The sequence below is a fragment of the Palaemon carinicauda genome, chromosome 35 (assembly GCF_036898095.1).
Source record: "Palaemon carinicauda isolate YSFRI2023 chromosome 35, ASM3689809v2, whole genome shotgun sequence".
In the NCBI taxonomy this organism is placed as follows: Eukaryota; Metazoa; Arthropoda; class Malacostraca; order Decapoda; family Palaemonidae; genus Palaemon; species Palaemon carinicauda.
The window spans coordinates 77,665,486-77,682,985 of record NC_090759.1 but is presented as its reverse complement, the minus strand read 5'-3'; the positions used below and the strand labels follow the sequence as shown (position 1 = coordinate 77,682,985).

General features: G+C 34.6%; 1 protein-coding gene across 1 annotated transcript in view; it reads right to left on the bottom strand.

The window, feature by feature from the left end:
* Positions 1-6,097, bottom strand: part of LOC137627901 (echinoderm microtubule-associated protein-like 6) — an 84,985-nt gene extending 78,888 nt beyond the window's left edge. Inside the window, exons 1-4 of the mRNA XM_068359345.1 lie at positions 5,867-6,097; positions 3,356-3,515; positions 1,950-2,051; positions 588-686 (exon numbers count right to left, since the gene is read on the bottom strand). Of these exons, the coding sequence (XP_068215446.1) occupies positions 588-686; positions 1,950-2,051; positions 3,356-3,515; positions 5,867-6,063 (558 nt within the window). The 5' untranslated portion in view covers positions 6,064-6,097. The remainder of the gene's footprint in view (positions 1-587; positions 687-1,949; positions 2,052-3,355; positions 3,516-5,866) is intronic.
* Positions 6,098-17,500: the final 11,403 nt, after the last annotated feature.

Genomic DNA, 17,500 nt, shown 5'->3' with positions numbered 1-17,500 from the left:
CCTAACCTATAAAACGTTTTCCTTACCTATAAAACGTTTTCCTTACCTGTAAAAAGTTTCCCTTACCTGAAAAAGGTTCTCCTTCCCTCTTTAAAACGTTTCCTTACCTGTAAAAGGTTTTCCTTACCTGTAAAACGTTTCCCTTACCTTTAAAATGTTTTCCTTACCTGTAAAACGTTTTCCTTACCTGTAAAACGTTTTCCTTACCTTTAAAACGTTTTCTTTACCTATAAAACGTTTCCCTTACCTTTAAAATGTTTTCCTTACCTGCAAAACGTTTTCCTTACCTTTAAAACGTTTTCCTTACCTGAAAAACGTTTTACCTACCTGTAAAACGTTTTTCTTACCTTTAAAATGTTTTCCTTACCTGTGAAACGTTTTCCTTACCTGTAAAATGTTTTCCTTACCTTTAAAACGTTTTCTTTACCTATAAAACGTTTCCCTTACCTTTAAAATGTTTTCCTTACCTGCAAAACGTTTTCCTTACCTTTAAAACGTTTTCCTTACCTGAAAAACGTTTTACCTACCTGTAAAACGTTTTTCTTACCTTTAAAATGTTTTCCTTACCTGTGAAACGTTTTTCTTACCTGTAAAACGTTGCCTCTCAGCTTCCAAAACCGGACGTGTTTCTCTCCACAGGTGACCAACTTCGACGAGGATCCTGGCTCCCATTCCACCTCTTCCACCTGCAATGAAAACAAAATAAACTAGAGGGGCACCAATTAGAGCACAGACCTCCCCCGCGGCAGCTTATATCTCGACCTTTTGCTTGACCTTGACCTTGATCTTTGACCGTAACATGTATTAATTGGAGTGGATTTTCATACACTCAAATATGGACCAAAGTTTGAAGTCTCTGTGACAACGATGTCCAAACTTATGGCTGATTACGTGAATTGGACATTTTGCTTGACCTTGAACTTTGACCTTAACATATATTAATTGGAGTGGATTTTCATACACTCAAATATGAACCAAAGTTTGAAGTCTCTGTGACAACGATGTCCAAACTTATAGCTGCTTACGTGAATTGGACATTTTGCTTGACCAAGGCCTTGACCTTGACCTTCCAAAATTTAATCATCTCTAGATTTTTACATAACAGTTAATTGCTGAACGTTTCATTACTCTACGATTAAAATTGTGGTCAGGAAGCTGTTCACAAACACACGAACGGGAGGTAAAACATAACCTTCCAAATTCGTTTGCGGAGGTTAAAAAAAATATATAAGAATAACAATTAGAATACTATAATCAGTGTTAATTTATCAACTAATTACATAGAATCAAACCATAGTATAATATGATAAAAAAGAGAAGATATAAAACCACTAAACATTTGTGTATATAATTACGCAATATTTGAAAGTTTATTACGAAAAAGATGAAAGTGAATAATCATACATGTACGATTTTATAAATACGTTCAATATATTTTTAAAGTGGAATAGGACAATATTTAATTTTCAACATAAATTATATTAAGAAATGGTATGACTTAACAAACAATAAGATAATGCTAAAATACTATCATATATCCCTTCAGACAGTTTCATACGTCTTAAGTGTTGTAGCCTATGTGTGTATATATGTATGTATATATATATATATATATATATACTGTATATATATACATATATATAAATATATATATATATATATATATATACTGTATATATATATAATGTATATGTATAAATATATGTATGTATATATATATATATATATATACATACATACATACATATATATATACATATATATATATATATATATATATTACATTTACCTCACCACATACATTCATTCACACATACATTATACATACACATTGTAGAAAATGGATTTAAGAATATTACCCTATATCATATTTACCCTACCACATTCATTCAATCATTCATACATACATTATACATACATACAGTATAAAATGGATTAAGAATTATTACCCTTCCTAAGTAGGCCATATTCTTGGCAATTCTTCTTCCTTTCTTCCATTGCCATATCATCAGTTCCTGCTTACTATCGGGCCCTCCAACGGACGCTAAATACTGAAAACAGACAGAAAGACAGGATTTAGTACGAAACAGACACGCCAAAAATTTGTAGGTAGGCCCACTCCCGTTCCCACGCTACCAGGACAAAACTATGGAAAGATAAAAAAAAAAGCCACATAAAAAATGATAAATGATGGAGAGAGAGAGAGAGAGAGAGAGAGAGAGAGAGAGAGAGAGAGAGAGAGAGAGAGAGAGAGAGAGTTACAAGGAAATACAAGGATTTTGGATGTCTCAAAGATTTTTAGTCCACCCGGGGAGACTCTGCCATTGGGTAGAGCGAATTAGGGAGAGAGAGAGAGAGAGAGAGAGAGAGAGAGAGAGAGAGAGAATGTGTACAACCATATCAAAAATTGACATCTTAAAAGAAAAAAAGATCGGTACCATATTGTGTAAATGTGTGTTGGGAAACACAGTATTATGAACCCCAATTAAGGAATGTATGTGTGTGTTGAAAGAGAGAGAGAGAGAGAGAGAGAGAGAGAGAGAGAGAGAGAGAGTTACAAGGAAATACAAGGATTTGGGATGTCTCAAAGATTTTTAGTCCATCCGGGGAGACTCTAATTGCCCTTGGATAAAGAGAGAGAGAGAAAGAGAGAGAGAGAGAGAGAGAGAGAGAGAGAGAGTTACAAGGATTTTGGATGTCTCAAAGATTTTTAGTCCATCAGGGGAGACTATTTGCCCTTGGAGAGAGAGAGAGAGAGAGAGAGAGAGAGAGAGAGAGAGAATGTGTACAACCAATATCAAAAATTGACATCTTAAAAGAAGAAAATCGGTACCACATTGTGTAAACGTGTGTTGGGGAACACAGTATTATGAACCCCAATTAAGGAATGTATGTGCGTGGAAAGAGAGAGAGAGAGAGAGAGAGAGAGAGAGAGAGAGAGAGAGTTACAAGGAAATACAAGGATTTTGGATGTCTCAAAGATTTTTAGTCCATCCAGGGAGACTCTATTTGCACTTGGAGAGAGAGAGAGAGAGAGAGAGAGAGAGAGAGAGAGAATGTGTACAACCAATATCAAAAATTGACATCTTAAAAGAAGAAAATCGGTACCACATTGTGTAAACGTGTGTTGGGGAACACAGTATTATGAACCCCAATTAAGGAATGTATGTGCGTGGAAAGAGAGAGAGAGAGAGAGAGAGAGAGAGAGAGAGAGAGAGAGAGAGTTACAAGGAAATACAAGGATTTTGGATGTCTCAAAGATTTTTAGTCCATCCAGGGAGACTCTATTTGCACTTGGAGAGAGAGAGAGAGAGAGAGAGAGAGAGAGAGAGAGAGAATGTTTCTTGATACTTACCTCGCCATCAGTAGAAAAAGCCAAGGTCGAGACCTTTCCAGCATGACCGTCATGCATAACGCTCACGGGGTCACAGGTCATGGCGTCCCACACTGTGATGTAGGCATCCTTGCCCACCTGTCCTGTGGCCACCATTTCTCCTTTGCTGTCCACTGCTAGACTGTTAAAAGGAGAGAAAAAAAATGAAATCAACTGTTACTTGAATCTTAAAGACGAAAATGAAAAAAAAAATGAAATCAACTGTTATTTGAATCTTAATTTTTTCCGTGTTTCTTTTCCCTCTGCTTCTCGTTTTTTTTAATGTGTATTTTTACATTTCATTTTAATATTTACTTTTCCTTGTTCCTTTTCCCTCTGCTTCTCGTTTTATTAATGTGGATTTCCGTATGTTATGTGATTATTTATTTTTTACGTGTTTCTTTTCCCTCTGCTTCTCGTTTTATTAATGTGTATTTTCGTATTTTATGTGATTATTTTTTCCGAGTTCCTTTTCAATTTTCTTCTCGTTTTCCTAATGTGTATTTTCTCATTTCATGTGATTATTTTTTTCCTTGTTTCTTTTCCGTCTGCTTCTTGTTTTTATAATGTGTATTTTCACACGTTATTTTACTATCTATTTTTCCGTGTTTATTTTCGCTGTAATAATGTGTATTTTCGCATGTTATGTGATTATTTATTTTTTGTTCCTTTTCCCTCTGCTTCTCGCTTTTTAATGTGTATTTTCACATGTTATTTGAATATTTATTTTTCCTTGTTTCTTTTCGCTGTAATAATGTGCATTTTCGCATGTAATGTGATTATTTTCTTCGTGTTTCTTTTCAATTTTCTTCTCGTTTTGGGTTAGTGTGTATTTTCGTATGTTATTTAAATATTTATTTATCAGTGTTTTCGTTGTAATATTGTGTATTTTCACATATGTGATTATCTATTTTTTCCGTGTTCCTTTCCAATTTACTTCGCGTTTTTAATTTGGATTTTTGCATCTGTTGAAATTTACCTATAAAATAATTAACATTTTATAACATGAATGTTCAGCGTTTATAGTGTTTCATATCACGACACCAAAAAAGCTTGAAATCAATCAATCTATAAGAATTTAGGAATAACTGCCTGCTATATTATCAGGATTAATCCTTTTGATACAGAAAATTAACCATTACTTTCTAAACGATAACTAGACAAACCTTTAGTATTACATATATTGTTATGATTCAATAAAAACAAGAATAAGAAATGTTATTTGGGTCTTTAGAAGAAATCGACATAAAAATATTATAGTAAACTATTTGTTCCTTGTATCTACGCAACTTATGGGGGCAATGAACTCACTTAAAATCGTTTGGAACGATTCTTCATTAACAATGCAAGAGGAGACAGTAGCATTGCGTCACGTGGCCTAATATTGTACGATAGAACATAAAGTAAGGAAATGGTAATACTGAAATCTTATGTTCTTATACCGTAGAATTTATCAGATGCGGTAAGGAAATTTTAGCGTATCCTAACATTTCAGGCTAACGTTCACACAAAACGCTAGATTACGATGCGTTTTAGACATTGCATAGAATTACAGTAGGTTAAAGCATATAAGTAAACAATCATTTGAATATATAGAATACAGGAATTAAAAGACATAAGGATAAAAATAAACTGAACTAATATATAGGTACCTTATTAATAACAATGTTATATGCTGCGGTTGTTCACGGTAAGTTTCCAGATAAAATGAGACAAACATTGCTATCTAAAATCCATCGAAAGTTATTTCATTTAATTTATGTCAACATATCTGTAATGTTTTTTTTTTTTTTTTTTAGGTGTCTTGTTAATTAGGTCATGCATAAATATTCACACGTATCCTGTGATATTAGCTACATCGTTTTCGATTTGAGTTATTTTTATGTAAAATTATGTATGAGCTTACACAAACCCCCTCGTCGAGGAACGGAGAGAGAGAGAGAGAGAGAGAGAGAGAGAGAGAGAGAGAGAGACTTTCAGTTCATCTTCTTGCATGTGATAATAACCTATTGACGCAAGACACTATCGTTACAATATCGATAACTTGCATATTGTAAGAGATACTAGAATTATAATGTTGAGCTTTCTTTCCGTGTTCTGTTTTCCAAACGAGATTTTTTTCCAATAAATCTTTGAAATTATAATGTCCAACATTGGAATCATAATGAATATAGCAGACTGAAATTTAAGCTGTAGAGTATTTACAAAGGCAATTCATACTACCATCATTCTTATTACATGCAAACGACAATGGAATTATTAATAAAGGTATTACACGTAACTTACTATCATCGACGTTGCCGATATCTTTACAACAATCAACCCATGCAACAGTTCCTGGCCCTGGTAATATTTCGGTAGAGTCCCACCCAACCCTTACCAAGTTCCTTATTAAGTTAGGTCGTTCCATACATTAATATTCAAGCTAAGTCGATACATCCACTATAATTATGTAAATAAATAAATTGAAATATACCTCGTGTCCTTCCTTACCTCGTTATATCATCGCTGTGCCCCGTGTAAAACATTTGCCTGCGAAATCCTGCATCGTGCACGACGCCGACTCCCGCCACATAGTAAACAAGGTGTCCGTTTCGGTTCGTCTTGACGTTGTTCCTGGCCGTGTGGCCGTTGTATCCGAACACCCATTCTAGTTTTAGGGACCCAACGGGAGGACGTCTTGTCGTCATTGTAGTTTACTAATTATTTGTTGCCTACGTTTTATAGTGGTTCACTTTCTCTGAAAATAGAAAAATATTCATTAAACCGAAGGCAAGGTCGTTGTTGTTTTAGCACGTATCCGAACACCCATTCTATATTTAGGAATAGAATGAGAGGACGCCTAATAATCATTGTAGTTTAATAATTATTCATTGCTTGCGTTTAATGGTGGTTTACTTTGGCTAAATATAGGAAAAAATCGCTAAATAGAAAAAAAGATTCGCTAAACATAAGGCAAGGTCATTGTTGTATTTGTACACCAGATTTAGTATGAGAGAATTGTGGTCAGCTGGTGCTCATTCACTTATTTTGTTTTCCTTAAATTTAATTCATGAAAAATTTGAAAAAAAAAATCCTTTTCTTTACATAGAAAGTTTTTGCAATTGTTGAAATTCCATTTAGGTATAGGTTTTACTAATCTCCCCTATATGATAAAGAGCTACGTCTGGGTATATATATATACATATATATATATATATATATATATATTTATATATATACAGTATATGTATATATATATATATATATATACTGTATATATATAAATATATATATACATATATATATATATATATATATACGTATATATATATATATATATATATGTATATATATATATACATATATATATATATATAATTTTTCCCCGTCGTGTTCAGCGGTATTACCAGACGTCTGACTATTCGGTCTCTCCCCGTAATCCTGGTAGGAGGAGAGGGAATAGTCATACCCTGGCAAGTTATGTACTCTAGGAAGCCACAATCTCACACTAATTCCCGAAACTGCCTTGTTGTAGTTAGGAAAGGGGGAGAAGGTGGGAAGGGTTAAATATATGAGTGTGTGTGTGCATATCTACCCTGGCAAGTTATGTACTCTAGGAAGCCACAATCTCACACTAATTCCCGAAACTGCCTTGTTGTAGTTAGGAAAGGGGGAGGGGTGGGAAGGGTTAAATATGTGAGTGTGTGCGTGCATATCTATCTACCGGGTACACTAATATTTAATAGTATATTAAAGAAAGTTGAACAAGGTTCTTTTTTACATTTGGAATGACTAAAAAACTAAAGCATTTCACAAATAAATGATTATCAAATTATTAATACATCAATAAATTACAGCAAACGCAGCAAAGAAACTTAATTCAGATAATTGCCACGTGCAAACTTAAGATGGTGAGTATACGGGAGTATACGGGAATACGTCAGAGTGCAATATGCTCAGAGGTACTCAAGAACACAACACGCACAAATATACGAAGGTCGATTGATTTTACCGAAATCAATTAAGTAGTAAAAGACTGAGTTGTAGCTTAGTGCTGGACTGAATGACTTCTTAAACTAGAAAAGCTCTTTGAGAGTGCAGACCTCCGCCATGGCTGCTTGCCTTTCCCAGAATCAATTTAAACCGTAGGCGTATTTGAAGTCTGTGTGACAACCAGGTGCGAACTTGGGATGAAGGTTAGGGTTAACTCGGTCGACCTTGACCTTGACCTTCGACCTAGGGCTTTCAAAATTGAATTAATTCTAAATCTCAACATAGCAATTATCCCTGAAAGTTTTAATACTTTATGAGTGAAGACCTTTTTTCAGCCTTGACCTTGACCTTCGACCTAGGACTTTCAAAATTGAATCACTTCTACCTCTCAAAAGAGCAATTAATCCCTGAAAGTTTTAATACTTAATGAGTGAAATTGTGGCCAGGAAGTTGTTCACAAATAAACAGACAAACAGGAGCGAAAACATAACCTCCTCCCAACTTCATTGGCGGAGGTAATAAATGCCTTGATATAATTTAGGTCACTAAAGATTACATATATAGAATGTGAGACGTGGGGAAACCCCGACCTGCCTACAGCGCACTGCTTGAGGTACACTGACAGCACTAGCCATCCCTTCGCAATGAAACCATATTAATGGACTCTTTAGCTATGGTAAGCAGCTCTTCTAGGAGAAGGACACTCCAAAATCAAACCGTTGTTCTCTATTCTTGGGTAGTGCCATAGCCTCTGTACCATGGTCTTACACTGCCTTGGGTTAGAGTTCTCTTGCTTGAGGGTACACTCGGGCACACTTTTCTATCTAGTTTCTTTTCCTCTTCTGTTAAAGTGTTTATAGTTTAAATAGGAAATATTTATTTTAATATTGTTACTACTGTATTCCTAAAATATTTTATTTTTCCTTATTTCTTTGTTTCCTTTCCTTACTGGGCTATTTTCCCTGTTGGGGCCCCTGGACTTGTAGCATCCTGCTTTTCCAACTAGGGTTGTAGCTCAGCATTTAATAATAATAATAATAATAATAATAATAATAATAATAATAATATACCGTAACAGAAGTATAAGACATTCATCTTCACACTACAGTATATTTGTTTCCTTCAACTATGGCACAAGTTCATCTTTTATTCTTTGACTAGTGTACGCGACCCGTCAAAAACGACGGCTAAATGTTTAGATGGATATGCACATACGTACACATAGATTAAACCCTTCCTACCCCCCCCCCCCCCTTTCCTAACTATCAGGGTGCCCCCTCTTTCCAGGGTATGACTACTCCTCTCCCGAGTAACCGAGGGACGAGAAGAGCTCAGCATGGCTGGAATATATATATACATATATATATATATATATATACATATATATATATGTGTGTATATATGTATATATATGAAATAAATACATATAATATATATATATATATATATACTGTATATATATATATATATATATATATTATATATATATATATTATATATATATATATATATATATAAAATATGTATATATATATATACATATATATATAATTTTCAGACACTAAAACTTACTCTTTATTATATAGGGAAGATTCTTCACTCACAAGTAAAACTTATCTTAAAAATCTATTAGCAAAATCGTACTATTTAACCCGGCGTTGGGGACAGAGAGACCATTCAGCGGGAAAACACATCTGTTGCACCATGAATTAAAGTTAAGAGGTCGAACAGCGAAAAAAAAAAAATCTGGAACATGGGTAAAGTGAGTCATGTCACGCGTATCCAAATTTATCATGTCACTTTTATTCCTGAACAAAGTCTAAAGGAATGCAGTATTAAAGGTAGTGTGTAATTTAAGAAAGGAATTTGGAAACTGACATAAAGTAATCGTGCTTCGAAGGTATGCTAGAAATTTGAGCTAAAGATATATTTATAAAAAAATCAACTTGCGTATAATAAATCAGTTTTTAAATTGATAGATATATCAAACTGTTGATTTTATAATTGTTAATTTCTCCATTTAAAGAAAGCTTACTTTTTTAATCCCTATTATACTGTAAATATTATCATCATCATCATCTCCTCCCACGCCCATTGATGCAAAGGGCCTCGGTTATATATGCCAGTCGTCTCTATCTTGAGCTTTTAATTCAATGCTTATCCAATTCTTACTACCTACTTCATGCTTCATAGTCCTCAGCCATGTAGGCCATGGTCTTCCAACTCTTCTAGTGCCTTGTGTAGCCCTGCTGAAAGTTTGGTGAACTGATCTCTCGGGGGGGAGGGGTTCGAAGAGCATGCCCATACCATCTTCATCTACCCCTCACTATGATCTCATCCACATATGGCACTCGAATAATCTCTCTTATTATAAAAAATAATAAATGTAAGGTTATGAATATCAAAATTTAAACTCACATTTCCTAACGTACATTCTAATTTTCTCTAATGCTCATATCAATTAATAAACTTTTAATAACTCAAAAAGTTAGGAGTTATAGTCCGCATTATAATCATTATTATCATAGAATGATTCCAGACATGAAGGTAAACATGATCAGCGCCACACTCGTATTCCAAGTACGTCACATACTTCGATCTTTTTTATATTGCATAATCATTTCCTCTCGTTCCTTAACTGTTCCTTTTATAGTTCTAGATCTTCCCTCTTCCTATTTCCCAAGACGTGAATTACACCCTTTATCACCATTATTACAATATGATTAAACTAAACTAACTTTTGATAAACGACTATACATTCAAATTTAACTCTCGTTACAATCTGTACTTGTTAGTTTGGATTCTTATAAATAAATATTCAAGCTCAAATAAACTTCTAACTTCAGGTGGAGGAAAAACATCACTTATATATCCTCTCCCTAACCTTTGGCAACTAGATATTCTCTCTACATGGTTCTTCGAGGAATACATAGCGGCTAGCCACTGTCACTGTGCACTTCAGTATTACAGAGAAATACCTGAACTTAATTCACTATCCTAACTTAAGGATCAATGTCTCATCTGGCTGAACGAACTTCTTCCCCACAAGTACATCCCCTTTTAACAATGTATAGAAATCAGTAGAAATATACCCGAAAGTATCTCAACTTTACAAAAAGTGACAATTTTTCTAAACCACAATCTTTTAATAAACTACTACACATTCAAATTTGCCTCTTGTTTCTGTCTGTACATGTTAGTTTGGATTCTTATAAAAGAAATATTCAAGCTAAAATAAACTTCTAACTTCAGGTGGAGGAAAATCATCACTTATATATCCTCTCCCAAACCTTTGGCAACTAGATATTCTCTCTGAATGGTTCTTCGAGGAATAACTAGCCACTGCAACAATGTACACTTCAGTATTACAGAGAGAGAAATATCGGATTTTAATATTCACTATCCTAACCTAGGGAGCACCTACTTATCTGGATCAACGACTAGCCACCCCACCCCACCCCCACCCACCCACCCACCCACCCACCCACCCAGCCCCACCCATACATCCCCTATTAACAATGTATAGAATCAGTAGAAATACACCCAAATGTATCTGAACTTAACAATGAGTGACAATTTCCAAAAACCGCAACCATGGTCCGTGATTTTTAAAAGATTATAATCTTGCCAGATCACCCATACAACCTTCCCCTATCCCCCAAAAAGGGGTATTATTATTACATTATATTATAACTTGCTAAGCTACAACCCTAGTTGGATAAGCATGGTGCTATAAGCCCAGGGGCTCCAACAGGGAAAATAGCCCAGTGAGGAAAGGAAACCAGGAAAAATAAAAGTTTTAAGAAGAGTAACAGCATTGAAATAAATATCTCCTATATAAACTTTAAAATCCTTAACAAAACAAGAAGAAGAGAAACAAGACAGAACAGCTTACCCGAGTGTACTCTGAAGCAAGAGAATTCTACCCCAAGACAGTGGAAGACCATGGTACAGAGGCTAAGAACAAAATATTAAATTGGTCCAGGAGGGCTATTATCGTGTACATCATTTTTGGTATCTGCTTAAGATTAGACCATTTTCTTGCTATGCTATACTGCTGGCTTAGCACAAGACAATCATTCTAGCTTTTTATTAAATTCTCTCAACAATTACCAAATATGGTAAACTTTAAAAAGGCAGCAGTATGAAGCTTCATCTGTGGTGGATAATGTGGGAGGTTGGGCTGTGGCACCCTAGCAGTACCAGCTGAACTCGGTTGAGTCCCTGGTTAGGCTGAAGGAACGTAGAGAGTAGAGGTCCCCTTTTTTGTTTTGTTTCATTTGTTGATGTCGGCTACCCCCCAAAATTAGGAGAAGTGCCTTTGTTATATGCATGTATGTTAAAAAGGCTTAAGGCTTTTACTTACCTCCTCTCTCTGGTGGTTTAATGCCGTTAATTGAGAAACTATCTGCATCTCTATCATAGTCTACTAAAATTATCAACTATATGAAAGATTAAATCACATATACTAAACACTAAACCTTTCGAGTTCTTGATTTTCAGATCCATTATGAGTTTTCACAAAAGTGTCAGATCATTTCACATCTGCTTCGATTAACTCGATATTTTCACGGAATGTTGAGTGCCAATCGGTGCTAGAATTTCACCACGTGGTTGACCTTTACGTCGCCAGAAAGGTTCAATCAAGCCGAATTTAATGTCACATTCAGACCACCGGTTTGTGGTTTCATCGTAAATAATTTATTTACATTTTCAATATGAAATAATCGTTAGTAATAGCAGCTAATATGACATCACACTTCTTGTTAGTATAATGAATACTCTACTAGTTGGACGCTTAAGCAAGTATATAGTTACAAATTTTCATATTTTGCGGTACTTAGCGAAATATTCTCACCTAATTTTCATAAATCGTTAGTAATAGCAGCTAATATGACATCACACTTCTTGTTAGTATAATGAATACTCCACTAGTTGGACGCTTAAACAAGTATATATCTATAAATTTTCATATTTTGCGGTACATATCGAAATATTCTCACCTAATTTTCTTAAAATGAATGTTTAATTAAACTTCAATAGTCGTCTTTTCCATGTGTTCCTTAAACTTAAAGAACATTCTCAATGTAAACAAACGCTCCGGTACAAGATTGCCGAAACACTTGCCTCACCAACAGCCCCAATCACACTGACGAAGTAGCGGACCCTGGAATCAAGTATTCTCAACGGAGAGAGCGAAGCTACCTGGAATGTCTACACAAACCGCGTTTCCACAACAACTGGAACTTCACGACGTTCGATTCTTAGTACTGGGTCAGTCATAGGTTAAAGGCAGAGAGGTGGGAAGGGGTTGGTGGTGGTCTTAGGAGAAATGTAGATGTTGTAGATGTAGGGATATATGTGTACATGTGTACACGCTCGCACGCACACACACACACACACACATATATATATATATATATATATATATATATATATATATATATATATATATATATATGTGTGTGTGTGTGTGTGTGTATTGTGTCTGTGTGTATGTACACGTTGATATAAGGCCCCTTTAATTAACTATTTGCAAGAGCGTCAATCTCTTGTTCTATGGGAGCATGAGCATTTCATACGCCACTGTTATATAGTAGTTAAATTGGACACACACACACACACACACACACACACACACACACACACATATATATATATATATATATATATATATATATATATATATATATATATATATATATATATATATATGTGTGTATGTATGTATGTATGTACACGTTTATATAAGGCCCCTTTAATTAATTATTTACAAGAGCGTCTATCATTTGTTCTGTGTACGCATTTCATACGCCACTTGTATAAAAGTTAAATTGGTGTACCGTCAGAACTAAATATTCTACCTCACACCGACGGCCTAAAGAACATGTCCAAAGAAATAAAAGCTGAAACAAGAAAAACTTAAAGAAATTGATACTTAAAAGATCAAAATATCTTTCAGCACGGAATGTAGTTATGTGTCTTTGACCATGTCTACATTCTTTACTCATGTATACAGTACATACGCTCAAGGCCCACTAGACAGGGCAATACTTTTCCGGATTTTACATATCAGATCGAGAAAACAAATTATGAGGTATTGAGACCAAGGACGTACAAAGTATGACTAGTAATTTTTCTTTAGGCTCAGTAATGACTCTACAGCATTTTCAGTCTTACTTCTTCTGATGATGATGATTATGTTTATTATTATCATTATTTTTATTATCATTATTATTATGATGATGATGATGATGGTGATTATTATTATTATTATTATTATTAATACTATTATTATTATAAAGCTAAAAACCATAATTACAATAATGATGTCTCTATAGCCAAAATACAAAGATTATCCACAGAATTATTTTATGTGTAACGGTAATAGTCTAAGGACAATTTACTCCCCATTTGGACTTGCCATCGACCTAAACAAGGTCAGTATTTCTCCCTACTGATCTTAATAAAAGTATGCGGAACGAAGGTGCCTAGTTAATAATACTAAAGTGAGGGTTATCTGATTAAACTTACAACAGTCCTCGGGAGTACGGTTTGAGCGGCAATGGGCCAGTACAGGGGAACACAGGGAAGCAGATTGGGTTAATAAATAATTGGTTAGCTTCGAATCCAGAAACGAGAAGTTAAAGAAGAAAATAGATTCAAAGTCCCCGACAGAATTAGATTAACCCAGAAGTCTGGACGAAATGTCAGAGAAGGTTACGGAACTTTATAATTCATCTGCTCCGTTCACTCACCCCTGTCTGTTCATCATTCCTGTCTGTTCATCATTCCTGTCTGTTCACTCACCCCTGTCTGTTCATCATTCCTGTCTGTTCATCATTCCTGTCTGTTCACTCACCCCTGTCTGTTCATCATTCCTGTCTGTTCATCATTCCTGTCTGTTCACTCACCCCTGTCTGTTCATCATTCCTGTCTGTTCATCCAAGATTCCATCCTAATACCTATAATACGAGTCTCAGAATTTTAACGAACTGTGAGGACATTATTATTATTATTATTATTATTATTATTATTATTATTATTATTATCATTATTATTATTATTAATTGGTAAGCTACAATCCCAGTTGGAAAAATTGGATGCTATAAGCCCGAGGGCTCCAACAGGGAAAATAGCCCATTGAGGAAAGGAAATAAGACAACTACAAGAGAAGTAATTAACAATTAAAATAGAATATTATTATTATTATTATTATTATTATTATTATTATTACTTGCTAAGCTACAACCCTAGTTGGAAAAATAGGATGCTATAAGCCCGAGGGCTCCACCAGGAAAATAGCCCAGTGAGGAAAGGAAATAAGGAAACTACAAGAGAAGTAATTAACAATTAAAATAAAATATTTCAAGAATAGTAACAATATTAAAATAAATCTTTCATATCTATACTATAAAAACTTAACAAATAAGGAAGAGAAATTAGATAAAACAATGTGCCCAAGTGTACCCTCAAGCAAGAGAACTCTAACCCAAGATAGTGGAAGACCATGGTACAGAGGCTATGGCATTACGCAAGACTAGGGAACAATGTTTTGATTTTGGAGTGTCCTTGTTCTGACGATATCATGCGAACACGCTTTTTACAAACTTTTTACATCTTGACTTCAAACTCTGCGAAAATTAGCTAATATATTTCTATATTGATGTCAGATTGAAGCGATGTAAATTAGATGAGGGGATGTCAAAAAAGCACGCATCTACGTGACTGTTTTTTTCTTTTTTTTTCTTTACAATTTTGTATATTTCCAGGAAGATGGAAGACAGCAAGATTTGTTCTCGCGTAACTAAAGAACATTGTCCTCTTATTTTTTTCGCAATTGATATTTATTAAGTGATGGAAGACAGCAAGATTTGTTCTCGCGTAACTAAAGAACATTGTCCTGTTATCTTTTTTCACAGTTGATATTTATTAAGTGTTTATAAGCGCGATAAATATAGCAGATAGAAAATGCCGATATACCATAATACATAGACCGATCTATACAAGCATTCTTATAGTCGACAAGTATTAACCGATATTAACTGCCCTTTCACAAGAGAAATTTTAGCATCTTCTCTGAGCTTATCAATACAGTCGATATTTTATGAGGATCACCTTGTTACTGTGTGACTTTCAGACTTTTATCCATTTTGGTTAAAAAAAATTATTTTAAGATTGGAAATTGCATTCGCTGTCATGTCTTTTTACACACTGATTTGAATGTAAAGTGACTTCGAGGTGTTAATTTAGTAGGCTACCATACAACGTAGACTACCGTGCGAGGTAGGCTACCATGCAAGGTAGGCTACCGTGCGAGGTAGACTACCATGCAAGGTAGGCTACCATGCAAGGTAGGCTATCATGCAAGGTATGCTACCATGCAAGGTAGGCTACCATGCAAGGTTGGCTACTATACAAGGTAAGCTACCATGTGAGGTAGGCTACTATGTAGGTAGACTATCATGCAAGGTAAGCTACCGTGTGAGGTAGACTACCATGCAAGGTAGACTACCATGCAAGGTAGGCTACCGTGCAAGGTAGGCTATCGTGCGAGGTATGCTATCATGCAAGGTATGCTACCATGTGAGGTAGGCTACTATGTAGGTAGGCTACTACAGTATGTAGGTAGGCTATCATGCAAGGTAGGTTACCATGTAAGGTAAGCTACCATACAAGGTAAGCTAGCATACGAGGTAGGTTGCCATGCAAGGTAGGCTACCGTGGGAGGTAGGCTACACTGTATGCACTCCTAAAATGGTCTTAGTAGCGTTTCTTCGATCCATGACTTCACCCACTTGATAATTTTCCACTTAACATCCATTCATACTTATTTTCTTCCATCTTGTTTCCCAACCTCTGGTTAAAGCACTGGGCCATATAGCTATAATTCTATACCAAATGAACAAGCAAACTTCAGTACGAAACTAGAACTCTCTTTTCGAAGACTTGACGATGTCATGAGTACGAATTTAACATAATTCAACCAGGTCATTGAATAATATATGAGAATACCATAAGAAAATGAGAAGCAACACTGTAATCTACTTCACCGCGTTACAATAATCGGAAATCTTTCTAGAAGTGTCAATATCTTACATATTCTGGTTAATATAGAGAGATTTTTCATATGAAAGTTTATGAGAAATTTATAGTGGCGTTCTTGTTACGAAAATGGTATATAAATCACATACTTTGATGTATTTTTCCTATTTTTTCTTATCGATCACTCGATAAACTTGAGAGTTATCAAAGTGTTGTCTATACTTTACTTTATGGGCCTACTTGTATTTTTCCAAATATAATTTATGGGATATTTGATAAAAGAAAATTTAAGAAACAATTAAAATTGTAAAAGTCTCGTTTTCATTGACGTCACAGTTCATGTTTCGTGTGAATTTTGTTCTTTATTTCTATCATTAGAAATGTTAAGCCAGAAATTTTATAAGTTACATTAATCTTGATATGACTAAATTTACCATTTATCTGTTTACCTTTTCCATTCGTGATCAGTCTGTTCCTTAGGTGTATATTATTATACACCTTATCTTGCTTGAGGGTACACTCGGGCACACTATTCTATCTAATTTCTCTTCCTCTTGTTTTGTTAAAGTGTTTATAGTTTATATAGGAAATATTTATTTTAATGTTGTTATTGTTCTTAAAATATTCAATTTTCCCTTGTTTCCTTTCCTCACTCGGCAATTTTCCCTCTTGGGGCCCCTGGGCTTATAGCATCTTGCTTTTCCAACTAGGGTTGTAGCTTAGCGATTAATAATAATAATGATATTATTATTATTATTATTATTATTATTATTATCATTAGCCAAGCTACAACCCTAGTTGGAAAAGCAAGATGCTATAAGCCCAAAGGCTCCAACAGGGAAAAATAGCCCAGTGAGGAAAGGAAACTAGGAAATAAATAAATGATGAGAACGAATTAACAATAAATCATTCTACAAACAGTAACATTATTTTCATATCACATGGAGTTTGCTTAGCACCTTAATAACCCTATGTTCTCCTAGCATATGAATATTTTTACGTTTGCTAACATAAATAAATAATCCGATTAGAAATTGTTCTCCTAGCATATGAATATTTTTACGTTTACTGACATAAATAAATAATCCAATTAGAAATGGCGGTAAT